At 34.4% G+C, this 27,123-nt stretch overlaps 5 protein-coding genes and 1 long non-coding RNA gene across 11 annotated transcripts in view; 2 read left to right on the forward strand and 4 right to left on the reverse strand.

The window, feature by feature from the left end:
• The window catches only part of LOC142505339 (ADP-ribosylation factor-like), a 49,246-nt gene that overhangs the window by 753 nt on the left and 21,370 nt on the right, over nucleotides 1–27,123 (reverse strand). Inside the window, exons 2-5 of one of the 3 annotated variants that reach the window (XM_075618281.1) lie at nucleotides 2,030–2,053; nucleotides 1,033–1,185; nucleotides 793–863; nucleotides 479–598 (exon numbers count right to left, since the gene is read on the reverse strand). In XM_075618281.1, the coding sequence (XP_075474396.1) occupies nucleotides 479–598; nucleotides 793–863; nucleotides 1,033–1,180 (339 nt within the window). In that variant the 5' untranslated portion in view covers nucleotides 1,181–1,185; nucleotides 2,030–2,053. Of the gene's footprint in view, nucleotides 1–478; nucleotides 599–792; nucleotides 864–1,032; nucleotides 1,254–1,951; nucleotides 2,054–27,123 lie in introns of those variants that run through there. The other 2 variants (XM_075618282.1, XM_075618283.1) reach the window with 2 other exon arrangements.
• On the reverse strand, nucleotides 2,069–4,583 carry LOC142505338 (WAT1-related protein At1g09380-like). Its single transcript, XM_075618280.1, has 4 exons — nucleotides 4,331–4,583; nucleotides 2,874–2,990; nucleotides 2,557–2,806; nucleotides 2,069–2,469 (listed from the first exon to the last, which is right to left on the reverse strand). Exons 1-4 carry the CDS (start codon nucleotides 4,507–4,509, stop codon nucleotides 2,392–2,394), a joined length of 624 nt encoding a protein of 207 aa, XP_075474395.1. The 5' UTR covers nucleotides 4,510–4,583; the 3' UTR covers nucleotides 2,069–2,391.
• LOC142505763 (DNA repair protein XRCC4-like) lies at nucleotides 5,727–10,428 on the reverse strand. 3 transcript variants are annotated; one of them, XM_075618872.1, is made up of 6 exons: nucleotides 10,104–10,428; nucleotides 9,463–9,662; nucleotides 9,213–9,355; nucleotides 6,654–6,782; nucleotides 6,431–6,553; nucleotides 5,731–6,208 (listed from the first exon to the last, which is right to left on the reverse strand). In XM_075618872.1, exons 2-6 carry the CDS (start codon nucleotides 9,605–9,607, stop codon nucleotides 5,987–5,989), a joined length of 762 nt encoding a protein of 253 aa, XP_075474987.1. In that variant the 5' UTR covers nucleotides 9,608–9,662; nucleotides 10,104–10,428; the 3' UTR covers nucleotides 5,731–5,986. The 3 variants fall into 3 exon arrangements, with proteins under 3 accessions (XP_075474988.1, XP_075474987.1, XP_075474986.1); XM_075618871.1 differs by lacking the exon at nucleotides 10,104–10,428 and having other exon boundaries at nucleotides 5,732–6,208; nucleotides 9,463–9,714; XM_075618873.1 differs by lacking the exons at nucleotides 6,654–6,782; nucleotides 10,104–10,428 and having other exon boundaries at nucleotides 5,727–6,208; nucleotides 9,463–9,714.
• On the forward strand, nucleotides 12,278–15,708 carry LOC142505503 (GDSL esterase/lipase At1g09390-like). Its single transcript, XM_075618514.1, has 5 exons — nucleotides 12,278–12,591; nucleotides 13,709–13,894; nucleotides 14,392–14,552; nucleotides 14,822–15,086; nucleotides 15,236–15,708. Exons 1-5 carry the CDS (start codon nucleotides 12,366–12,368, stop codon nucleotides 15,463–15,465), a joined length of 1,068 nt encoding a protein of 355 aa, XP_075474629.1. The 5' UTR covers nucleotides 12,278–12,365; the 3' UTR covers nucleotides 15,466–15,708.
• On the reverse strand, nucleotides 18,761–26,672 carry LOC142505502 (shaggy-related protein kinase alpha). Of its 2 annotated transcripts, none has more exons than XM_075618512.1 (13): nucleotides 26,509–26,672; nucleotides 23,533–23,691; nucleotides 23,328–23,420; nucleotides 22,528–22,587; nucleotides 22,141–22,413; nucleotides 21,672–21,746; nucleotides 20,571–20,627; nucleotides 20,353–20,493; nucleotides 20,194–20,244; nucleotides 19,821–19,916; nucleotides 19,647–19,730; nucleotides 19,181–19,283; nucleotides 18,761–19,091 (listed from the first exon to the last, which is right to left on the reverse strand). In XM_075618512.1, exons 2-13 carry the CDS (start codon nucleotides 23,644–23,646, stop codon nucleotides 19,009–19,011), a joined length of 1,230 nt encoding a protein of 409 aa, XP_075474627.1. In that variant the 5' UTR covers nucleotides 23,647–23,691; nucleotides 26,509–26,672; the 3' UTR covers nucleotides 18,761–19,008. The 2 variants fall into 2 exon arrangements, with proteins under 2 accessions (XP_075474627.1, XP_075474628.1); XM_075618513.1 differs by having other exon boundaries at nucleotides 26,482–26,637.
• Nucleotides 23,698–26,455, forward strand: LOC142505504 (uncharacterized). The gene is made up of 2 exons (XR_012804440.1): nucleotides 23,698–24,791; nucleotides 24,837–26,455. It is a non-coding gene; the product is annotated as an uncharacterized LOC142505504 (long non-coding RNA).

Here is a 27,123-nt window from a genome sequence, read left to right on the forward strand (position 1 = left end):
CTACAGGGAAACCAGGGCTTTCAGTCACATCATTGCTGAAATTAATGGATGATGAAAGTTTTCATACTTGTACTATGACTCTCTATAATTTGTAAGGAGAATTTTCAATCTTTTTTTTCACCTCAACCAAGCATACTAGGCAAATGGTTAGAGAATCAGAGGTATAGATTATATTTTCTGACATATTTTCAAGTTTTTTTACCGGAAAAAGAGGCTGGGAGAATCGCATCCCGCTTTTCCTCAACTAAAAATCTGACATCCACTATTATACAACTAAAAAAGTTTCAAGACATCTTTGCTTCTAAAATTACATCATTATGCCCCACTCAATCTAAAGTTATGGGTCTGCCACTATTTAAGGGGATGGGTGAGTGTGATTGCTTCATAGTTGACGAGATAAAACAATCCAGCCAGTAAGGCAGCCTACCACTGAGATACTTAATACAGGTGAAATTGTTAGATAAAAAAGTTTGATTACCTCATTCAGCATTCGGTGCAGCTCATCCCTAGCCTCCACAACACGATCTCGATCATTACTATCGACCACAAAGATCAGCCCTTGCGTGTTCTGGAAATAATGCCTCCACAATGGCCGGATCTAGATAAATGGAAATCAAAAATGCATAGAGAGGCGCGGCCTATGAATTATGATGGTCAAAAGATTTAAGCTCGTGTGATTGATAAATCAAGAACGGGTGAAAATATCTACAATTCATAACCCATGTACAAAATACCATCTAAATTTCCTCTGGTGGGAGGGAACTAACAAAAAAATGCTACAACACAACATGCCTTATCTTGGCCCCCAACATCCCAGACAGTGAAGCTTATGTTCTTGTATTCCACAGTCTCCACATTGAATCCTATAACAGGACGTCAACTGACAATTAGAAAGTGAATCACTTTATATTTAGATAATTTCAAGGAAGAAAACACAAACAAAGTAAACTTAAAAATGACACAATAAACATGAAGCTAACATGATCAGAAGGTTCCATAATGTTAAATAGTCATATTGGCTATTTATCATACCAATAGTTGGGATGGTTGTCACTATCTCACCCAGCTTGAGTTTGTACAATATCGTGGTCTTACCGGCAGCATCAAGACCTACCATAAGAATCCGCATCTCCCTCTTGGCAAACAGTCGACTGAAAAGCTTGGTGAATGACAACCCCATATTCGCTGTTAGTTACACCGACAAAATTAATGACTCAGTTTCCCGAGGAAGGACTGATAAGTGATAATAATACCTGTGGTGTTAAAGAATACAGTGACATAGAGCACCATGGTGTTAAAGCAGTTCGGCAAAATAAACAAAGCAAAAAATGGGAAAATCTGTGGGTCTCAAAGTTGCAGAACCACTGCGCTCCTTAGACAAATGATCTATCAACTAATAGGATATGGGAAGCGGGAATACACACGTGCATTATTTAAGGACCAATTGACAGGCTAAGTCCACATCAAGTAAAAGACTTTGCTATGGTGCACTGGGAATTCACTCAGGCAAGCAATGAAACAAGCCATTCACATATTTGCCTTATAATTTTCTCCTCCTCGTCAAAACAATTTTGCAGCATTTGAAAAAGGTAATATTCAAATAAAATTTGAAGTCATTGAAGAGTATATATGTGTTGGGCATGATCTACAAAACACTTCTTTGACCAGTTATGTTTGGCCATGCAAACAATCATAACCTTTTCTGAATATAAAGAATCTTGAGAAATCGCAACCATGGATCAAAATTTTTTGTGGAATAATTCACACCAACAAAATAATTCCATCTAAATCACAGGAAAAAAAAATCTCATTTACGTTGTAAATTCAAACGATCCTTCACTTTAACATAAGAAATCATGAAAACTGGATCAAATCGTCTAATTTCTTGTAACATACAAGGTACGCAGACATTAAAAAAAAAAAAAAGAGAGATCGAATTATAAACTCCAACCTCCAATTTACTCGATTACGATTAACAACTACGTTGGTGAAATACGTAAAAGAAGATCGAAGGAAAGCAATAGCTTACGTGATGCAAATTTGGGGAAAGAGGGTAAGATTGTGTACCGGGAAGACGACGCTATTTTATTTCGTCACCTTTTGTCATAATCAAAATTTAACTCATTTCAAATTTAAGGGTTGAAAACAAATAGAAGATCAAAATTTTGGTTTTGCATATCTGTTTTTTTTTTTAAATGATTTTAATTAATCTCAATATTAGTTTTATATTTTTCGATTCTCTATGATTTTAATTTTTAGGTTAATGTGATATTCCACTAACTCTATATCGATACCATATTAACGTCAAATTATATATAAGAATTAAAATTGAAAGAAAAACGAATTAATACTGAATTTGACGACACGAATTAAAAAATTTTAAAAAACCAATTAATACTGAAAGCTCGACATCAAACACATCAACGCCGAGCTCGAGTATGGAGCCACGGACTGCTTGCTCAGCCTTGTCTGAAAATATCAGTAGGCATTGATTAATTAGCGTATTGATACAAAATTAAAGTACGTAGTAGTGGAGAATATTGCATGGTTTATTACTTGGATGATCAACCACACGGCCCAGGAAACAGCGCTTGCAACGAGAAGCATAGGCCCCTTGGAATTGGCATGGTCGATGGAAATCTTGGTTCCAGTTTTCTCTGCGTATTTCCAATGAATGCCCGACTGCCCGATGTTCACCATTTGCCCTTGGTAGAACGACAGTAGCAGCGCACCGCCCACACATATGATGGTTCCCCATATTTTGGCCTGCCCCCCCGCCTTGCTTTTCAGTCCCAGTTTCTCTAATCTGCCAACATTATTCTAATAATCATGGAAAAGATTATCAGTAGGAGTTTTTTGTTGAATAGTATTACCCCAAAGGAACGGCCAACAGGAAAGTGACTGCGGGGTTTATGTTGTTCAAGGCGCACGCGATTGTTGGGGTGGAATGCTTCAGTCCAAGAAAATATGTGATCTGATTCACAGTAACCCTACATTTATATATCGTAATTAACTTATTTTCATGACTAGTTAAGATATTTAATTCACTTGTGAATTAAAGGTGCAAATTGGAATTATTTCCCCGAGAATTTATTAAGAACTTGCCCAAAGATGGAACACAAGAAAATTTGGAATAAGATGGATTTTGTCAATTTTGGCCTTTCATATCAAAATTAATTTGGTTTTAATAGAGTAACTTCCATTTTTTTCAAAAAAAAATTAACCCTATTTTGTGAGTGAGTTGATACACGTGATACTGAAAAATATATAATAGTGTGATTCTTAAAATGTTGATGTTACATTATAAACGGTTAATCTAACACATGAAATTATTGACTTGTTCAACGCTACTCAACTATTTGGACCAAAATAGCTATTATATTATGAGTAGGTCTCTTGTGAGACAATCTAACGAATCTTTATCTGTGAGACGGGTCAACCTTACTGATATTCACAATAAAAAGTAATACTCTTAGCACAAAAAATAATATTTTTCCTTGGATGGCCCAAATAAGAGATCTGTCTCACAAAATACGACCCGTAAGACCGTCTCACACAAGATTTTACCTTATATTATAGACCAAAGTTTGAAAATCTAGAACATTAGAACCAGAATGGGATAAGTTAACAAACCAAGAAATTTTTTTTCCAAATAAAATTAACAGTCGACAATGCATAATTTGAATTATGAATGAATATTTAGATTAACAGACAGCGTGACGAAAATTAGTGAAGAGGCCAGCTAACTACGTAGCACGAAACAATACTAAAACGTGCATGACAAACATGTGTTATGTGTAACGTAACCCTACCAACTTCATTAGCTAATTTCATGACGTTTGGGTTTCATCTTCTCTAATATTTTCCTATATATATATATATATACACACACATAAATATGTCAAATAATATAATACAAGATTAATTACAAGTAATAACATATAAATATTGGACTGGAAAAAGATTTTAATAATTAATGACTAAAGTACAAACGTAGAGAATTATCTTAATTAGCAATATACTATAAAAATTAATATAATATTATCTTTAATTTACTTACTCCAAATAAGATCAGAGATCAGATTAATTTTAATATATAGAACGTTTTCTCGAATGAAAATACTTGCAAATACCACAAGTTTTCCCGACATTAATTTCAAGAAGACGATTTCGAAGTCGAATTGTCTCGTTTGAATTTTATTCATAGTAGAAAGACTAATAAGTTATTTCTTTCATCGCTCCCAATATATGTCAATATTGGCGCTAATGTTACGCGAGTATAAAAATTAGAAAAAACATAGCATTGGTGCTGAAACATAAGATACTGCACCTCTCCATAAAAAAAGCAAAAGGGGCAATGGAAATGGTGGCAAAGATTTGCCTGTAAGCAACATGGACGAAAGGGTTCATCCCAGAATCCATAGCAACTTTCGATATAATGTTCATTCCCCCATACCCCAATTGAACAATAACCATGTTCAAGAAAGGAAACAAATCCCCCACGGCCATTTCCTTCAGAAACAATTATGCACCCAAATTTAATATAGCTTAGCATATATGCAAGAAATCAAGAAGAAAATGAGTTGAAATATGATGGAGCTACCTAGAAAGATATATATATGAAGAGGTGAGATAGGATTTATATATAAGAGGGTTGGATTTTGTTTATATTTGAGGTAAAAATGAGGAAAATGTGAGAGAAAAAAAGAGGGGCAGGGGGGGGGGGGGGGGGGGGGGGGGGGGGGGGGGGTGTGTTGGTTATGCATGGGGTTCACGCATAGCCATTCTTGAAAATGAATAAAGCTGCTTTCAGTTAAACTTATATATCAGTAAAGTGTCAAATTTTTAATTCGATGAGCTTGTAGTTCAGTGAATATGACTTTCTTTACATAACAGATCATATGTTTCATTCCTTACACCACCGGTCCTATCATTTTGTTTTTTTTTTTCCCCATTTTCTTTTAAATTCATTGTTTCAAATTGTATTTCATAATATCACTATTTTTCATAATTATTGTATGATTCTCGTTTCAATATAAATCAATTCAATTATACAAAAATGACTAGTGTATATATATATAATTCAATTATACAAAAAATGACTAGTGAATGACACATCATCGGTGCTCACAAAAATACACCCAAAATACTGACGGAGGGGCCATAAGGTGGACCCGCTCATGGATGGTGGAGCACATATCTATAAATAAGATTTATAAAAGCCGTCATTTCTTCATTTAATGCAATCAATTATCTCATTAATTGATTTATTTATTCTTATTTTTTAGCTTCTTTTGGTCATCACGAATTAATTCTAGATAATAAGTACAATTTGAATCTCATTCTTGCATCATTTCACTTTTTATTCAAATTTTCCAATATTCAGAATTCACAAAAAATTGTGATGAGACTATCACACAAATCAAGTCAATTTAATAAAACGAAAATCCAACGTGATCTAATTTATGAAAAAATATTGCTTTTTATTTTGAAAAAATATTACTTTTTATGTCAACACAAAAACTCTTATGGTACAGTCTCAGAAATAAATTTTGTGAAACAAATATCTAGGTCAACTCTTATGGTACACTCGTGTCACGAATTTATCAAAAATATTACTTTTTCTCATGAGATTATCTCCGAGAATGATACATTTATTCAGTAGTAGATGATAAGTAAGAAAGGAAAATATAGAAAGTATTCAAATGTGCATGGCAAACACGTTCAGAACTTGTGAAATTCGAGTCTTCGGGGAAAAAAACTTTTCGATAAAAGTTAAACTTTCCTATTTTTGATACTTCTATAACCTCACAAGAAAATCCTATTTTTATTTCTCACCCATAATTTTCGAGGCCTTTATTTTGGATGAGGGTAGGATAAAAAAAAATGTGGATGCATATTTTACAAAAAGATGTTGCAAACGAAAAACTGGTTTGGTTGACACAGCAATAGAACTACATGAGCTCGCGTAACAACATGTAATAGCTTACTGTTTCCTCTTCCGACCACGAGAGCCAGTAGTTCGGACATCTTTAGAAGAGCTCACCTCATTCTTCTCTGGTTCTTCATCACTTCCTTCATCAAAAGTGTCAGTTTTGTCCGTGGACACTTCTTCCTCTTCTAGCTGTTGACGAGGTGTAGCCTGTTTCGACAGTTGACCACGAAGTTCTCTGAGTTTCACCTTCTTTGAGTTTAAGACTTGAACAAACTGGAAACAGTAACATACCGAATCAGGACCAGTATCTGACAAAATTCTACTTATTGTCTAAAGAAAGGAAAATATAAGCAAAACATTCTACTGTATATGAAGATCATGTTGGTTTCAACTTTCAAGTGATCACACATGATCGAAGAGTAATAAAGCCCGCCAATGTATATCCGAGAAGAATTATCATTGACAGAGAGAAGGTTCCCAAGATTGAAAACAAACCTTTCCATAGATTTCTGATTCAAACTCCAACCTTTCACTGCTTAATTTCTCACTTTGAGCTAAACATTTTTCAGCCTCCACTTTGAGCCTGTCAAAGGATTGGGTTTTCCATACTACTTCCTCCTATTCATGTCGAGTAACCCAGTCATGGAGAATACACATTTCTGGAAATATATCAAACTGTTTCAAGAAAGTACAAACAAATGCAATCATGTTGTATTACACTCAATCTTATATTGGCATCCATTAGAAAGTCCAAGACTTCTGCTGTAATTTTCTTGCTATCAGCTGAAGGCTGGCACTTCCATCGCCATTCCAGCTTCGTCCCACTCTTTTCAAATGTCCATGATAGCTATATAATCAAAAGAAAGACTGAGGATAACATATCTACTTTTTTCTATGAAATACACATTCTTCCTTCCAAATTTAAATATATTTCTACAAAAATGTGTTGTTCATATGTGGATCCTGAGAACATGTATCAGCTTACCAAACCATGTTTTTCTTAATGTTGGTACTGGTCAGCTAGACATTCAAAGAGAAATGTCCAACAGCACTCAGATTAAACTCTAACCTAAGAAAGTTTTTAGAGCTACTTCCTACATTCCTTGTTTAACCCACAAACTGCCATGCATTCTACATAGTTATTACACAGTTAACAACCAGAATCCTAATTCCCTTTGTATTTTGTGCAGTCACACGTAAAATTACTTACGAACAAAATTGTTATTCCTGCCTAGGGCTCGGAAAAAATACCGAAATTTCGGTATACCGTGCATACCATATCGAAATATACCGCATATACCGATACCGTACCGAAATTTTCGGTATATGTTTTTGAAACGTTCGGTAATTCTGTATATACCGAAATACCGAAAAATTGTTATAATAAAATTATTTTGTTGTGATTGTGATGAGATTAACAATTTTTTTAAAAAAACTTTGGTATAGACGGTATTATACCGATAACGTACCGAAATTGCGGTATACTGAATTTTTTTTGTAAGAACGATATGTAATTTATGTCATACCGAAATTTCGATATACCGACATGACGGTATACCGAAATTTTGGTACGGTATCGGTATTCATTTTTCAGTACCGAAAAATTTCGGTACGGTATACGGTATTATTAAAAAAATCGGTATACCGTACCGAACCAGGCCTATTCCTGCCTACTGTCTATTATAGCGTTTCTATAACGACTCAAAAGGTTAATTTGTTCAAATCCCAAAAAACGCCCACTGCTACTTTTACAGCTATATATCACGTTTCACGTCGACACATCACAAGAGTTGCACATATCCAACAAATGGTTAGCTGCGCTCAATGCAAGTCTTCACATTTTGAATTATGTGTAGCTACAGTAAACATTAACCAATTTGATCGAAGCTTTTCAGGAAAATTAAAAGATTCTGCCAATCTCTAGCTTGGCAGGCTTGGGACAAAGTATACACATCTAGAAAGTATTGTTTGATGGAATTTGAAACAACAGCAAAGCCTCAATCTGACAAAGAAAGAATATCCATTTAACTCAACTATATATTCTTCATAAGAGCAAGAGTCGATCATTCAAATACATAGATCAAATGTTCAGCAATCTGATAATCAATAGCGCAATTGAATAAATCAGCCATTGACCTAACAGTGAACAAAAGAAATTTTGCCAGGGTGCAGCTATGTACACATTTTCTCAGAGATGGCTAAGCCAAACTTACTCTTTTGGAAAATAGTGTTCTTTGTTCGTATGGAGATAACGGCACTAAATGGAAGTAAAAACACACCAAAATCAGGATACAATTTCATTGAATTTTCCGATACATTTCAGTTTTAAAGATTACTTAGGATAATAGAGATGGGTAAACTGCATACAAACCCCTTGTTATTTCAAACAGCTCATAACCTCCTATGAAATATCAAGAAGTTAAATCCAGCTAAAATAATAAATTGATAGCTGAAACCCCCATTGCCGAAATTTTTTTGTGATAAAGGTATTTTTATTACATCTATGTTATGAAATTATCTCGAAATTAGAATTCTCAAAGTAGAAAATACCATTTTGAACGTAATAAAAACCCGAGTATACTTCTTTTCCTTCTGTTTTAGTGCATGCCAAAAACTCAAACACTTCAAAAAGAGATCATGCTGAAACAGAGGAAGAAGAGAAATATATTCAGATTACTATACTCAAAATTCAAAATGGCATTTTCAGCTCTCAGAACTCTAATTTCAGAGTTATTTAATGCATAAAACACGTGTATCACAAAAAAAAAAATTAGTTCACCAGTCGGATCCAACGCTCGATAATTTTTTATAGAGGTATGTAACCAATCAGAAATTACAGAATGTGTGTACATGCAATTTATCCCAATAAAGAGTCTTCTCATTACATCTCAAACAAGTCTTGGTTACCTAGGGATTTTGATTAAGAATGAATCAATGTAGCAATATCGTACACTTTTAGAAAATTTTCAGAAATATGAAGTTTACTCATACGAAGACTGGCTTCTAGCCTTCTACTCACCGGTGATCATAGAACAGTAAACACTAGTGATAATCACATGATACACACAATTTGCTTCATATTTATCCCGTTCTTCTTCTTCAACCACAAGCAAACAAATGATGTGTTCTTGGCAATTTTTCCCTTAGTTTTGCACAAAGCTTCAATTTTTCTTACGAAAAAGCCAAGAATATAAAACCAGGGCTTTAAATTTAATCCTAACACTCGCAGAACAAACAATTCCCCATTTTTTTTTTTTAAAAAAAAGCAATAACAAACCCTTCTGCATCCATTTCCAGCATCTGAGAACCCGTAAATTGAGCCGGGTTGCTGAAACCCAAGATACCTCTCGGCCAAGTCCACGTAATCTGACACTGTTTGATCCCACTGTGATGCTCTCTCTTGCACTTCTTCCTCCGTAGCTTAAAACCACCCAAAAAAAAAAAACAGAAATTCAAATATAACGCTGATTTTACTGGTAATCAATTGATTCCAAATATTACTGAAAGCGTTCCACAAATCTGAGTACCGTGGCAAGTCCAAGCTTCGAGTCCATTGGTAATGGAAAGGTCAAAGCGGGTCGGGCTCCACGTACCCTTTACGAATACGGGTTCGGGTTTGCTTCCATCAATCGGTAACTTCAGCTTCAAGCATGTATACTTTTGTGCTTCCATATTTGTGTTTTTTGGAGGTGAAAGAGCTTCTGATTTGTAGCTCGTGCAAAGGAAGCTTAGATGCAGAGAGATTTCCCGCGTTATTTCATGTAATTTGTCTATTATTATGGAGTTGAAATTGAAATTTATCCTCGTTAAAAATATCAAAATTATTTAAAAAAAACAAATAATAAATTGAAATTGAAATTTGATTATACAAAATATCAAAATCATAGGCATACCAAACTAAAAATATTTTTTAAACTTTTAAATAGTAAGCTTATGTGAATCCGAATACAAACAATTATTGTAATAAAAAGAAAATACAAACATTTTTTTTAATAATAACAAGAATATAAACAACGTTACAAGGTTAAACCAGACAAAATAAATTAGTTAATTTCAAAATAAGTCGATTTCCTCTTATGGTAGCCGTGTTTGTTGGCCATTTCATTTGCGGTCTCAGTAAACAGATCCTTGTACTTCTCTAGTATCCGTTCCTTCTCTTCAGGTTTACCCAGAATTTCATACACATCAGCAACTTTCTGCACAATTGATTTCTCCGGGGTTTACTATCAAAATCTTCCAAACCGTTGACAGCTTCACGAGATCCTCAAGCCTGTTGTTTCTATAATAAATTGATATCTTGAGTTTGCAGAGCTTCCATGGAACAGAGTGTGAATCAAATGCAAGTTTTTTCTTCCAGATATCGTACACTTCTTCTGCTCTGTCATCCATTTCTAAAGCTTTAATATGCTGCCCGTATGCCCCACTGATGTTACTTTGTCCCTTGCTCAGCATCCACTTAATAACTTGAATTATCTTCTGTGTCATTGCTGATCTTTCTCCTGGTTTTACAAGATGCCAGATACACGTCAAACTGGGGCTAGAGTCACCAATTAACATGTAATTCAAGTCAAAGGTTTGTTAAACGCCCAAAAGCTAAAAATCAAGAAAGAACGAGAAAATGAAAAACATAAAAAAGATACAGAGATATATAATAAGATGGAGAGCAGTAGCCTAACAATCCAGAAAACACACACAAATAGGCAGGGAAAAGAGAGCCGAGAAAACAGAGATCATTAATGGGAAAACCAAAAAGAAAATACTATCCAAGGTGAAAAGAGAATACAATCCCTTCGATGGCACCATAAATTCTTCGTAATGGCAGCTGAAAACCAAATTTCTGCTCGATAACGCTAAAAAACACACATCTGCCCGATAATTAAAGATAAGAGCCAAAGATTTCATGGATCAAACCCAGTTAGAAGAAGAATAGATCAAGAAAATTTTCGATATCAACAGAGTGTCCTCTTTAAACCTTCGCAAAATTGCCTGTTATGCCCGCTCGCAGCTTTTCACTGTGTACAAATGTGAAGTGCCGTTTGCGTCTCTTTTCATTCCGATACCACCGAGATTTTTAAGATCGTGCAATTGAACCCCGGAGTTTTAGGTTAATTTCATTTTAAACCTTTTTTGTTACAAAGTGTTTTTTTTTTTTTTTTGTTGTTACAAAGTGTTACAAAGTGTTTCTACCACCAAAAACTTGTAAGTTTTGAACCATCAACTCAATTAGATACATTCTTCATTATTCGAAAACAAAAAGTTTATTTCGGCTTTTCATGCCACTCCATGGAATGATGAATTAATTTAATTATTTAATTTATTATCGAGATTTAAATTATTTACAAAGACCAAATTTGCTATATATTTCAAAAAATATATAAATAGGAGATGATTCTCTTTAGTAAGGGAACATTTTGATTATTTTATGCTTTAAGATATCTAGTTTTTATTTAGCATCTTTAAACTATTTTTTGACTTGAACGTTAGAGTGTTTACGTCGGACAACCCCCGACGACTCTGATGTTTGTTTGTGACGTAGGTGATAACTAACAAAATTTGCTTTCTACCAGCTACTTGAGCTTGCTTACGAGCTAGTTGGAATACTGGTCTACAACTACTTGAATCTATCTACAAGCTTGCACAGTAATCCGGATAATTACATTTTTTGGCTACATCAGCACTAATATTGGGAAAAAAAATATTGTAAGTTAAAGGATTAAGATTATTAATTGATTAATAACATGACTAAAATGAAAAAAAATACAAGTTATACCATCAAATATGTAATTTTTCATATGCTACACCGCCTCCAACTATTTAAGTCTCATTTATTTTTTGATTGTTCTAAATATACATTTCAATTAACATTTTTTACCAATGTTCTTACTATTAACTGGGTATTGTAATTCGTGTTTTTTTTGAATAAATTAAATAAACATAAAATATAATGTTTGTTTATAACTTTTTCTTCTTTAATAATTTTCTTAGTTAATATTTACAAGAACTTATTTGACGTATTTTCTAAACTTCTTCATTGTGTTATGACCAAACGTGATCGACTCATTTATATTAGAGTAGGTCTCTTGTAAGACGATCTCACGAATTTTTATCCGTGAGACGCGTCAATCTTACCGATATTCACAATAAAAAATAATACTCTTAATATTAAAAAGTAATATTTTTTCATAGATGACTCAAATAAGATATATGTCTCATAAAATATGATTCATAAAACCGTCTCATGCAAATTTTTTATTTTATAATATTCATACATTCACTCCATATAAAGTGTATATTCGCGTGAGAGAATAATAATAATAATAATAATAATAATAATAGAAGATTCTTTGGGAGCATGCAATTGAAAGACAGACGTCGGTGGGAGTAATCAAAGCATCCATCATTCTACCAGCTACTTCTCTTCAATCACACCATGAATTGCTGCTGCCTCGCCATTTTCTTCTTCCTTCTCCTCCCACATTCTCTTCTTTCTCACTGCATTAAGCCTCCCGTGATCTTCAATTTCGGCGATTCCAACTCCGACACCGGCGGGTTCGTCGCCGCCCTTGGTTTCCCCGTCAATTTGCCCAATGGCAGAGCTTTCTTTACTAAATCTACCGGCAGGCTTTCAGATGGACGGCTCATTATCGATTTCCTCTGTGTGTGTTTCAAAAATTACGTACTAATTTTGATAGATTGCAGTTCGTTATTATTTTCGCGGTTTGGGTTCGATGTTTTACCGTTCTACTGTGTCGTTTGTTTTCTTCTCGTGCTCCGTGAGCCTGAGAAAAGAGAACTACGTTGGACAATCTGTAGTAGTTAAGTAAAGTATCTAGCTTTTGCGCTCTTTTTGCCTCACACGCGCGCGCAGCTGGTGCGCATTACTGTTATATTTTTTCCCCGAACAGCATGGGTTTCATAGTGTGGTGTAGATAAATTATTGTTTGTTTGCGTCTTTTGATGCGGTAAAAAGTTGATCCAACTTTAGCTTGACAAGCAGAGTGTCGCGTCTGAAATTGAAGTTTTTAATTTGTATTATAATGTATAAACATTTTTGATAATGTAAGTTTAGTGTACGTAAAGATTGTCAAAATAAAATATTGTTTAACCGGCACAAAAGTTTTTCATTCCGATATGGCTAGCAGGGTGGGATGGTCTGTGATGCAGGAAGAATTAACTTTGGGGATAAGGATAAGCTTTGGATAATAATCTTTCTGTTAGAACTTGTGGTCCAAAGAGTAATTATTTTGAGTGATTCTTCGTGCATGTGGTGGTTGTGCATTTTAGGGATTGGAAAAATTTTATTTCTTGATATTTCTTTAACAAGTTTGTTCGTACCATACATTCTGCAAAATTATTGGGAACATGACAAATATAAGATAAATTTTCATGGGAACATTGTATCTGTAATTCTTTTATTTTGTTCATTACGAGATTTTAAGGTTTAGAGGTAGTTCCTGCTGGTTGGAGTGGCAAGAAGTTTTGATCTAACTACATGAGCATTGCTTTATGTTTGAATAACTGTGATATCTTTGAGGGTAGTGTCATTTTTGGTTATCTTATGATGACAGGGTGTCTCTAGTTTTGTTAAACTTACATGGATGCTCCCTAGAGTAACCTCATAAAGACATTTTCATTGGGTACCGTAGTAACTGTTTAAATGTCAGGTGTTGTTTTTGTGATTAGATCAATTCAATTTATTTTACCAAGACTGTTAGAGATATTCATGTCTCATTTTTTTTAAAGTTGAGAAGACGAAGCCTTATTGTTTTTCAGGTCAGAGTCTAAACACGAGTCTTCTAAGCCCATATCTGGACTCATTAGGTTCCAACTTTTCGAATGGTGCGAACTTTGCTATAGCAGGGTCTTGTACGCTGCCTAAAAATGTACCTTTTGCACTGAATATTCAGGTCAAGCAGTTTACACATTTTAAGGCTCGTTCTGCCGAACTTCTTGATGCAGGTGATTTCCCCGCCTATGGTCTGTAAATTTACTTAAGCTGCGACATCTAAGGAGAAAGATTTTTGTTACTTTTCTTGGGGTGGACCAGTGGCAAGATAATTTTTATAGAGTTCTAAGAAGAGAAGATTTTTGGAATTTCGCAATTTTCTGTGAAAAATGTAGCTTCTCTTATGTGGTCGGATGCATCGTACCGAGCTACAAGCATAACAGAATGGAAGAATGGACAATGGAGAATAATGGCAATACTAACCAATGAGATAATTTGAATGCTTGAAGCTTTTGTAGTTCACATTTATTTGGTATATACTTTCTACGCTGTAATAATGGCCCCATAAAAGCCGTTATTTCTCTCTGGAGTCCCATGAAAATTCATGGAAACCAACAAACTCTATTCGTGCAGTGCTATTTTCTCCTCTAGGTTCTCTATACCTTTTCTTTTCTCGAAAGTGAGCAAAATACTAACTGGATAACTAGACTCATGTTCATGTTATATTCAGGAGTCAACGGTGTTCTTGGAAACAATAGGTTCAGTGATGCTCTTTACGTCATTGATATCGGACAAAATGACTTTGCCGATTCATTCACTAAGGGTTTATCCTATGTGCAAGTTTTCAACAAGATTCCATCTGTATTGGCAGAAATCGAGAATGCTGTTAAGGTCAGTTCATTATTCATCTCTCTAACAGTGAGGAAGAATTGTGATCCGTGGTAAATATCTCACGGTTTTCCTAATATTTGAAATTTTTCTATTTGGATTTCTGATTTTTATTATTAGCAAACATATGCAGCATATAAGATGCAAAACTTCGTATTTGATTGATGAGAATATTGGAATCCATTGATATGTTAGAAAAAAATAAAAAAGATAATCCAAACTGTTGATCTCTTGTGACTTTTAGTCCTCGTCATCCTTGATAAATATTGTAGGAAATATACGATCAAGGAGGCAGAAAATTTTGGGTCCATAACACTGGGCCATTAGGCTGTCTACCCCAAAAACTTGCTCTAGTTCAAAATGATTCACTCGATTCATTTGGATGCATTTCAAGTTATAATGAAGTAGCACAACTGTTCAATGAAGGACTACGAAAGTTATGTCAAGAATTAAGATCTGACATGAAGGATGTGTCCGTAGTGTATGTGGATTTATATTCTATCAAGCTTGATATCATTGCCAACTCCAGTGCATATGGTAAGAAATAAATTTTCATCTTTTTCGTTAAAGAGGCAATACAAATTTTCGATAGAATTGTATTCGGAACATTTTTTCTTATTTCATCACCACCAAAGGTTACTTACTCTAGCCCATTACGCTGATTCATTCTTTCCTTGATTTAATAGGCTTCTCAAGTCCATTGATGGCATGTTGCGGGTCTGGAGGACCACCATACAACTATGACAAAAGGGTTTCATGTGGCTTTCCAGGGTATCAGGTCTGCGATCAACAATCCCGGTTTGTGAGTTGGGATGGAGTCCACTACACTGAAGCAGCTAACGCCCTTATAGCCTCAAAGATACTTTCCACCGATCATTCTGTGCCAAAAGTGAACTTTGAGTTCTTTTGTCAATGATTATAATACCAAGTAAGAGTTCTAGCATGATGTTTTCGGTGGATGGACAAGATTTCTTGTCATTTGCCCTTCATCCATCTGCCTACTACAGCCAAAATTTGTTGGAGCATAATTGTTTGATGAGAGGTATTTTTTCCAACTTAAATGAGTCTAGAGTATGTTTACATGTTAATTCTTCTTCAAAATTTGTAACCAACTTAAAGACACTCTTCTCTTGATTCTATATAAAGTCGGTTTATTCAATTGCCCTCTCCCATATTACAAACTATATGATGAACAATTTGATTAGATCAGAGGAATCGTTACAATGTTGAAAAACGTTTCAAATACTTTGGCACTATGGAGGGTCGTGTAAGTGTAGGACCGAGCGCTTGCCGCTTTACCAAAAGCTAATAGCTAGTAGTAATGGTGCAACTCAAATTTTTTAAACCATACAGCAGTTCAAGCACCACGATTCGATCGCTCTACCAAGCATGGACAATTATTGCACCCAAGGGTAAGCACTTGTTTGAGGTGAAAGTCATATTTTTTCTGAATGAGGGTATCAAGTTTCCAGAAGTTTTGGTGTATTTTGCATGTTAAAAAATGGTAGGGTGGAAGTATTTTCAGTGTTTCGACTGGAACATACACAATTTCTCCCCAAGAAAATTCTACTTCCATAAAGTGCAATGGTCCCAATGCTTGATAATGTATCTAACCATGTGAACATTTTATTCAGTTTAGTTTAATGACGGATCCATTGCAGCTGTCTGAAAGTAGGCAAACGATCCACTAAAACAGAATCCATGAGTTCTTACACGATTTGTTATACTTAAATCACTACAAATTGATTTTACAAATTTGTGATTCTGATAACTTCCTCATCATACCAAGGTGATTATTTATTATTCTCCATTATCGTAATAAAAGCATAGAGTAGACTAACATATTACATCACAAATTCGAAGCCTGAATTTTGAACTTCATTATAACTTTAGGTTGAGATCTAATCCCCTCCATCCTTCTTTCTTCTCTTTTGATTTAGTTTCTTCAGAATGCATCATAAACTCATGTTTCCCAAACTCGCCCCCTCTAAACGGAGACAAGCAAACCTCAGGTTGAGTGATCTTCGCTTTCTTAGCTACCCGATTAGCCTTGTCATAAGCCTGAGCAAATTTTATCCTTCTTAGAATAGCGAAAAATATTTCCATTTTTTCATCATCGTCATCTTCTTGATCTTGTTGTTGGGGATGTATTTTGTTACCCATTGTGTTGATTCCTTCCATTCTCTTAGGTTGGTACTATTGACTGCTACTACAAGGTGATTGTGTGTGCAGACTTTGGCCCTCCTAATTTGCTTTATATAAATGTGATTGCATGACCCAATATACAAGTTGACATTTTCTCAACCATGTAATAAAATGCCCCATTATAGCTTTGTAGGGACAATTTCTTTTTGTACGTAATTAACTTGCCCCGTGATTTTTTTTTCTTGTCTTTTCAGATCTCAATCTTCATATTTGAAAAATGAGTACATGTAATATGAGATAAATTCATATATTTACGTCTATAAGACAGATCGATCTGATCCGATACAGTGAAAAATAATATATTTAACATAAAAATTAATATTATTCCATTGATCATGTAGAATTGAAAATTTCTCAAAAAATTGACCAACCAGATGATCTCATATGAGTTTATTTTATATATATATATATATATATATGACATCATCTGGTTGGTCAATTTTATATATATATATATATATAAAAGTAAGATAAGTGTATCGATCACGTCGCATTCAATAATAAAAAAAAAATGCAAATACAACATTTTATGTTACCTCACATAGACATAATTACACTTAATTATTGACTAATAATCCTTACGTCAGTGGATAACAATAAATAAGTGATTATATCAGCAAACATAGAGAAGAGAAGAATATATTATTGTTTTAATTATGTAAGAGAGGAACTTGTCCGAGTACCAAGGAATCAATGTGGATTCTTGGTAAATGTTAGAGCTTTCTTTTTAACTTAATATACACACACACACAAAAATTTTGTGTGTCATTTTTTTTGAAAAAAAAAACTATATCTAAAGAATATTTAAATTTCTAGATATATTACACAAGGGTTTTATGCGCTGTCTTGATTTGCTTCCATAATTTGTGCGACCAAAATGCCATTTGGCTCAATAGATTTGGATTTAATGAAAAGATTTAAAGTGAGTTAATAAATATGTCTCATGATCATTATTGTATCAAGATCTCAAGTTTGAAAATAGATTTTGATTTCAAACCTAACTTTAACGAACTCCAAATAGGAAAAAAAAAAAACAAATAAAATGACAACTATATCCCCCTAACACGAAGATCAAAAAATGCATTAAATCTACGCAAGATAATGGTATTCTGTTAGTACGAGCAATGCGCAATGGTTGTAGCATAATTATGCAAAATTAGAGACAAAAGTACTTGTCCAACGTACATCATATACGTCACTTAAACAAGTCAAGATTAAAATTAAACAATATTTACACAACATATATGTTTCATTTTTTATATGAGTATGTATTTTGTGAGATGGTCTCACGAATCTTTATCTGTGAGACGTGTCAACCCTACTCATATTCACAATAAAAAATTATACTCTTAGCATAAAAAATAATATTTTTTCATGGATGACCCAAATAAGAGATCTGTCTCACAAAATACGACCCGTGAGATCGTCTCACACAAGTTTTTGTCTATTTATATTACCTCGAGGTAGATTCATCAGTAATTTATTTATCATTTTTGGATCAATCCCGAACTCAACTTGTATGTTGATGATTCACCAACAGATATCCTGACGAAACATCAGATATGGTGTCAAGGGGTTATCTAGACTATCATGCATATTTATCGGGATTGTTGCGTAAGGGCAGGTGTGTTGACGAATTTGGTTTCAAGAGCAAATGTTCCCATCTTCTAACAAACCGGATACTCGATGACGATCGCATTGACGGGCTCCTAGGAGTTAAAGAGGAGCGATGCGATCGCCTGTACAAGATAAATTTTGATGTAATCCCTCATTACGTAGTACTTTCTTGTTCTTACTAACAACGAGAGAGGGATCTACCTAAACTCCACCACTCTAGACTATACCAATGACGTTAGGGAAAAATGAAACTGGAATCACAAAGCCTTGCATGGGCTCTTGCTTCTCAGTTAGACGAGAGCCAAAAGATTGATGATTAGATTGCACAAAACCAATCCACAAGCCAGCAGTCGAATCCCAAGGATATTTGATAAGATGCAACAAACATGTAAATCCAACACAATAACTTTCATTTAGATAAAATAATTAGTCATCCTCATACAAAGGTTAAATCACACACAACATACGCGATTATATTTATATCCATTGACAATGAATAGCATACATCACTTCCCAAATCTTTTTTTGCGGAAACAAGGTGTATCTAGTACAAAACAATGCAAAATGAACGAAGGGACGACAGATGAGTACAAGAAGAAACACAGTGAGTGGTGTGCATGTACGGTACTTTAAGGATTTATAACCCAAGGAAGGAACACTGCTTTCGAGCATGCTCGGGTACCAACTTTATCAGGATTTCCTCAGGAACACCTTTCAACTCTGAAACTCATGTGTATCATCGATTTCAAATTTCAATAAACGAGAAAAGACAATAGAATATAAATGTTTTTGTTCACGAAAATGTGTACCATGAGGCTTGAAGTTGAACAATGGGGGAAGAAAACGCCCATTGGGTAGACGAGTGTTTGGATCACGAAGTTCATCAAAAAAGGTGTGGGCCATGGCATCCAGCTGTAGAGTAATTAAATGCATCAAATTCCAGAACAAAACCAGGGAAGGAATAATTTGCCATCAGCAAATGATGTAGCTACAGCTACTGTAAAGCATCAAAGAATTAAGATATTTATGACATATTATATAGGTCTCTATTAATCACGAGGACATTTATACGCCAGCTCTATTAAGAGCCTACTCTATGAATAGAAGCAACATGTAAACAACAACAATAATAAGTGAGTTTCTCCTACAAAGATAATTAGGTAATCCTAGACTCTGATATGCTCATGTGTCATGGTCACAATGCAACTGAAGGAAAAAAATAATGTCCTCGAAAATTTCCCTGCCCCCTCCAGACTGAGGACAAAAATTACTCACAGCAGTGCAACGCAGATTAGGAGAATACTGCAGAAGTCTTGACACAAGATCAACCGCTTCTGGGGGCATGCGTTTGTGGAATACCTGAAGTGAAATTATGAAATAAACAAAATTATGAAACAAAAGCAGAAAGAAGCCAGTAAGTATCACATAATTCACATAGCCGACAAGTACCTTGTGCCATGGATGAGCTTTAATTTGAGGAAACTTGAACTCGGTATAGTTAGGATTCATGCATTTAATTTCCTCCCTTGTTGGAGTGCCTAAAACCTGGAAAAAAAAATCAGTTGGTTAATAGATTGAGAAACAGAAAATTGTTGAACCAGGTCAAAGACAACAGGGAGAGGAACTGTCAATCCACAAAATATAAGCTTCCAACCATTTTTGTTTTTTTGGAACGAGCTTCCAACCATTTAACAACACTAGCAAGTAACTACTTAAAGTACATTTATTAAATAAAAACAAGAGAGAGAGAGAGAGAGAGAGAGAGAGAGAGAGAGCGCACATGTGTGTGTGTGTGTGAGAGAGAGAGAGAGAGAGACATAACCTTGATAATCTCAACAAGCTGGTCTACTCCACTCTCACCAGGGAAAAGGGGCTGAAGAGGCATATCCCATCAATAACACATACAAGGGGATGAGAATCTTAGTACTATTAGTTAAAGGATCTATTATACAACACTTAGAAACAAAGTTAAAAAAAGTACCTGTCCAAGAAGTAGCTCAGCAAGCACACAGCCAGCAGACCAAATGTCAATTGCTGTAGTATACTCGGTTGCTCCAAAAATGAGCTCAGGTGCTCTATAATACCTAGAGCAAATGTAAGAGATATTGGGTTCTCCTTTGACCTGCCAAAATAATGCAAATTATGTCATACGTAATGCTTGCAAAAATGTGACCTCCAATATAATGCCATTAGACATACCAACACTTTTGCGCTTCCAAAATCACATAATTTAACCTGGTGGGTGTGTGGATTCACCTGCACAATGTATTTTATTAGCTTTGAAAGCAACACATGGGTTAACAGTTCAAAGTGATCATTAAGGTAAGATATGCATCGTCTAACCTGTACACATTTAGCACGATATTTTTTTCCAAATTAAACCAATACAATACATACATGTTTAATTACACATGCACAAATTATAATGAGGACCTGATAGCTGATTTCCTTAATTTATATCAAACCAACTTATACAGCCATTTATTATGGCTGAATAACAGCAAACTTTCCAAGTATTTTCCAAAAGGTATGAATAAAGGTAACCTATTGGGAAAGATTTTGGTTTCTTTTGAGCACATATTCATCATCATAAGGCAGGCCTTAGTTGCATTTGAATGGGAACACATTTAAATAAATGTTCATTCTTTGGAAAAACAATGTGGTTTCTTTAAAAAACTGTTTGTCAGTCGGGTTTTTTAATTTCAAAACCATGTAAAAAAAAGTCCAAACAAGAAAGTAGAAAAATGACATTTTTAGCTTATGCTAAAGATTCACTTTGAAAATTAGAACAAAAACGTTTTAAACAATTATAGTCACACAAAACTTTCTTCTCTTTTTTTAAAACAAAATTAATACTTGAAAAAACATAGCTCACTACAAAATTTATGTAAGTAAGTGAATATGTATCTAAACTTTCTATTTCGTACCCAAGTAAATGGGGGCCACTGTCGTTCTTCTCGACATACTACCCCCTGAAATTCGGATACACCCCGTACGGCTATGAATGATTAAAAGCGTGTAAAAATCATATCCCATTCACAAGAAAAGGGAAAAGAATAAAGCAAACTCCGTAGAGCTTGAACCATGAGACAATACTTTGAATTTGCCAATTATTACCACAAAAAGAATCAACTACGTGGATTAAAAATATCATAAGATAGATAACATTAAATCTAGTTAGTATAAAATATTCAAAAGCGATGTACTTCAAAAGTCAATTTGTCTTGGCACTAAGGATACACGAGCTTCGGCGTGTGAAGGGTAACGAGTAAACAAAGCAATCATAAAATCTTAACGTACCAACAAATTTTGAGGCTTTATATCTCTGTGACATACTCCAATACCGCGATGGATGTAGCACAATGCTCTGAAGATCTACCAAATAGCAAAATAATAACAGTACATTCACCGAGTCACAGATTGGATATTAGAATTAAACATTCTGTTAACAGGTAGTAGAACAGACAGCACAATTCCAGGCAGTGTTTGTGATAATAAGACAAAAGTGTTATGCACAAAACACTATGAAACATATATCCTGGTCCAGATACCCCTAAAAGCATCATAAATGCATGAAACCGCGGGTCAAAACAGGAAAATCCATGTCTTGCCATGCCAGTTGCAACAATACATTTGGCATCCAGGAGAAGCAATCAAGGTTGTGGCCATTGCGCTAAGAGAACATATACAGGAGAAAACAGTATCCAAGTGGAGTGCCAGCAGACAGAGATCATTTATGTGAAAGCAGTGCCAAAAGCAAACCACATACCTGGTAGCTATACAGCTTCACATATATCAGAGGCATCCGCTGGTTCAACTTATTATAATGTTTGATAACTCGATGGACAGTTTCAGGAACATATTCGAGTACCAGATTAAGATACAATTCATCTTTTTCAGTTGTTGAGAAGAAACAGTGCTTAAATGCCACAACATTTGGATGGTCAAGTAGGCGCATGGTTTGCAGCTCACGGTTCTTGTACCTCTTGTCCTGAAGAACCTTCTTTATGGCAACAGATTCACCAGTCTCCAAGCATTTTGCCTGGATAATGAACAAGGTTGACAAATATTAATATCTGTGATCATCTTCCATGATAAAACACATAATACAGTCGTAACCATCACTTACAAGTCAAAAATAACAAAAAAATCGCACCTGGAACACTACTCCAAATGATCCATGTCCAACAACTCGTTCGGCCATGTAGCTAATTGTCTTAAAGCAACCGCAAAAGAAAAGATCGAGTCAGAATACCAACACAAGTGGTACCACAAAACACAGTTCCATGACTTGCAACCAAGCACTTTTTCCTCAATCCTCTGGTTAAGACAACTTATAAAATACAATATTTTGCAGTCATCACCTCCTAAATTTGATCGTTCAAATGAAAATGTTGCATTTTCAAAACCAACACAGGTAAAAAGTTCCTTGGATTTTCCTCGATTCAAATTAAAAATTTCAAAAGACAACATCAAGTTTGACCTCTCTTACAAGTCCAGTCAGCATCTGAGAGAACGATCTCTCCGTGATTAATTCCCAACGGAGTGGAAGATCAATATAGCCCGTTTAGATTTTCTTAAGAAGCCCTCTGCTTTATGAGCAAAACAATTAGATTTTATTAATAAATCGAGAAAATCAACCTCTAACCCACTTCCAAATCTTTTGAGCCTTTTCTAACCATTAAGGGTTATTTTTATTTTTTTTTTTACATTTTGATGAGGGGATGCGGGGGGACTGGCTCTTTTGAGGGTGTTCAGGGATCATAAGAAATGGCATGCTACAATCTTTCCCTTTGGGTTACCAAATAATTTAAGTGTTTCATGTTCGTTCTTTTTTTCTGATGGAGCGGGATATTTCTTAATTGGGAAGGATGTTTTGTATTTAGAATAGACATTAGCAAAAGATAATCACATACATAAAGGAACAAAAAATCAATCACAACAATGGTGCATCACCTGCTTTGGTTGACCATTTCGACCACCAATAGTTGTCACAATTATGTGGCCAGTCTCAGTCCCATTACCATCCACCACTGTTGCTTCCATTTCCTAGAATATTATAACCATGTTAAGCTAGGCCCAACCACACTCCAGGCAAGAGGAAAGAACACTTCCCAACAGATGTTGAATCAAAACAAAGATTCTAAGACATTAGATGTACCTTATCATCCCGGATTTTCATCTCATTCATCTCCTCAGGCAACCTATCAACCCCAATTTCATGACTGCCAGACTCCCTTAAACCAGAAGTGGGAGCTACACCCACTGATGCCATTTAATAATAAAACCAGCTAATTGTATAACTCAACAAGTCATTCACCTATAGAAACCAACGAGACAATGTAAACTTCTGACCAAACAGATCCGTATTTATACTTTTTTCCTCCATCCTTCATTTAATGAATAATATCAGGTCAATAGAATTGAGTAGATGTGATTATTCTAGCAAACACAAAAATGCCAGTGGTTGAGTGAATTATGCAAATCTAATCCAATATGACCAAATTTATAAAATTTTACACAAGCTAGCAAGAAATTTTAATTGAATCGCTAAACTTTTACCAAAAAGGAGATTGAAAATTACACTGCATGCGTTTAAGATGGACTCAGCCAGTTGGAACACACTAATACATATGTTGACCACAATTAATTTCCCACAATAAAGGAAAGGCAATCTGTTCTTTTTCAATATTTTCATTAAGTACATCAAACCTCAATAAGATATTGGACTCGAGTTCTTGACAATTTCATAATCCAAACAAAACAGTGAGTCAAAAAGAAATGCCATTATGAAAATTTAAAATCTTTATCTCCATCGATAGATTTCTACTATCCCATTTGCTTGATTAGAAAAAATTATGGTACATATATTAGCATGGATTTCATCATGAGAAAAAGCCAGTAGGTTGACCACCACTCAATTTGCATACATAAGTCTGTCCTAACACGAAAAACACACAATTCAACGCGAAACAAGCAAAAAATAACTAAGGTTGCGCTTGAAATGACGGTTGATTTGGAGGAAGGGATTTTATTTGAGGAATGGATTTAAAGTAATTATAACTTTAGGTGTATTTGAAATCTATCATAATTATTATTTAAGTTATTTAAGTTTATTAACCTGATATAAGGTGGATTTAAAATTTAAATTATCAAAATCCAAGCACAAAATAAGATTTCTCAATCTTTGTAGCCCATGCCATTACAGATATTAAATTACCGTTGTCTATTTCATATCTATAATGAAAGTCCTCTAAATAGGTCAATAAATGAGCACAAAAAGGATTCGAAAAGAGAAAAAATAAAATTAAATCCATTTTATAGCATTGCTAATTTCACTAATTTAAATATTAAAAAAATCATTAATTCAAGTGTAATAGGCTCAATATCTCAAGAGTTTACACAACATTTTCAACTTAGGTGACTAAGCATCAATAAATACAATGATCAACATTTTCAACTTAGGTGACTAAGCATCAATAAATACAATGATCTACATTTTCAACTTAGGTCACTAAGCATCAATAAATCCAATGATCTCCGACACAATTTCGCAGCCCACTTTTCATAATCTCCACAGCAAAAAAGGATCTTTGTCCTTTTGCAGTATCAACAAATAAAAATGATTGAGACTTACAAATAAATAAAGCAATTATTATTAATACATAAAAGTCTTTCCGTGTCGATAAAATTTCAAGTAGCCACAAATAAAAATGATGGAGATTTACAAATAAATGTAGCAATAATACATAAAAATCTATCAAGTGTCAATAAAATTTCCTAGCATGGCTTGCTGACACATACTTCCAAAATCAGACTAGAGCAACTTGTATGTGAAATAATCATTAGGTCAATTTTATAGTGTTGTCAAATCCAAGGAAAAACAATAATCTAGGGTTAGACATTTCATACAGAGAAGTAGTTCAGTTCAATGGGTGCATGATATGCATATCCACCAAACCGTAAAATAAATCTACCATTAGATAAGTATCACTGGAAGAAAATAGCATAACTTAGACTATCTTAGATGGTAAAGTTTACAGAATATTTCATCCTTATATGGTAAACGGAGAATATGGATAGTTTTAACAACGTATGTACAGCAATTTAACGTCTTGCAAACTGGTTATAATTTACTTTACAGCGCTTTATGTTCAGCATTGAGACACTCGAATACATGTTTTAATACCAAATGCTAAAAAAACTAAATGTCCTACATTTTACAAAATAGTAAATTAATCTTCCCAAGGCTGTGCAATCTTCCACCAAACCCTTCACCTACAACACCAAGCCACATGTATTACAGGAAGCACTTGCATCGCCATGGAGCAATAGAAAAACTACTCGGTGTGTTCACTCCAATGCATCAAACTCTAACCGCATAATAGTTCTCCCAAATCCATCAGTTTATCCTTTTCATCCACAATGCTATATCCGAGGCATCCATCCTTTATCACTTCAATTTTTGTCGCCCGCCCACTACTGCTCTTTCACAATAATGTTGCGCAATAATATCTCCCAGTATAAAACATGCAGAGAAATTTCCCATGCATTTAGCGAACATAATTTGAAAGAAATAATGTCCATATTAGCTTTCCGACAATTAGTAACTTTATCTTTTACTATGTAACCAAAAAATCGTTTAACTACTTAAAAGTCAACAATAGTGCTGAAAATTCCATGAAAAAGCTAAGGAATTAATCCACATAAAAACAGAATAATATTAAAAAAATAATAAACTTGCACAATCTCATACATGAAACATCTTCAAGATTTCAAACACACCAGTCAGATATCCTACATGAATAACCAAAGTTAAAGGAAATACACCACCAAAAACACAAATTAGATCTAACATTGAAAAGAAAAAAGTAGCCAGCCCTAGATTCAGGAAACAATCGACAGGAACAGCAAACAAAATCAGATAAACAAGTCAAAAAAACCATAGATGGATCCACGTCAGAGAACAAACAACATCGTGTCAAATCCACGAACAACATCCGTTCCCATAAAAATAAAATTAAAAATAGCTAAAAAAACGAAAAACCAGCTGAAAATTAAGACCAAATCAGCCAAAAACAGAGGGGGGGAAAAAAACTTCACCACATACGTAATCGGAATAATGCGAAGAACGTACCGATGATCATCGGTGACTGACTCCGACGATTAGTTTGTGGCCGATATTATATGACACCATCACCTTTAGAGAGAGATGAACACAAATTTAGAGCAAGATAAAAAGCAACAAATATATACAAGCATATACATACAGAAGAGAGAGAGTTGTCCGCTTTGAATTTCATTACTATTACAGAGTACGGTATCACGAATTTTTATCTGTGAGACGAAAAAATAATATTTTTTCATGAATGACTCAGATAAAAAGTATGTCTTACAAAATACGACCCGTGAAACCATTTCAAACAAATTTTTATCATTATTATATTATTACATTTATAAAAAAGTTTAGTTTATTTTAGTTTACTTTACATGTCCTCGCACATGACAGGACAATGCCATAGCAATAGTTTTGCCTTCATTCTTTGAATTTTATTTTATTTTGTCTATATAATGAACATATATATGATCTCATTTAATGGGATAATAACCATGGGGCGGTAGTTTGGGTGGCTCGGTTTTTTTTCTTATTTTTATATGTAAAATTTTATCGGAAAATTGTTCAGAGATTCTTTTTTTCAATATTAATTCAATGTTAACTTTGAAAATTTTAGTTCGTGTAAAAATGAAAACT

The sequence above is a fragment of the Primulina tabacum genome, chromosome 10 (assembly GCF_025594145.1).
Source record: "Primulina tabacum isolate GXHZ01 chromosome 10, ASM2559414v2, whole genome shotgun sequence".
NCBI classification, from domain to species: Eukaryota; Viridiplantae; Streptophyta; class Magnoliopsida; order Lamiales; family Gesneriaceae; genus Primulina; species Primulina tabacum.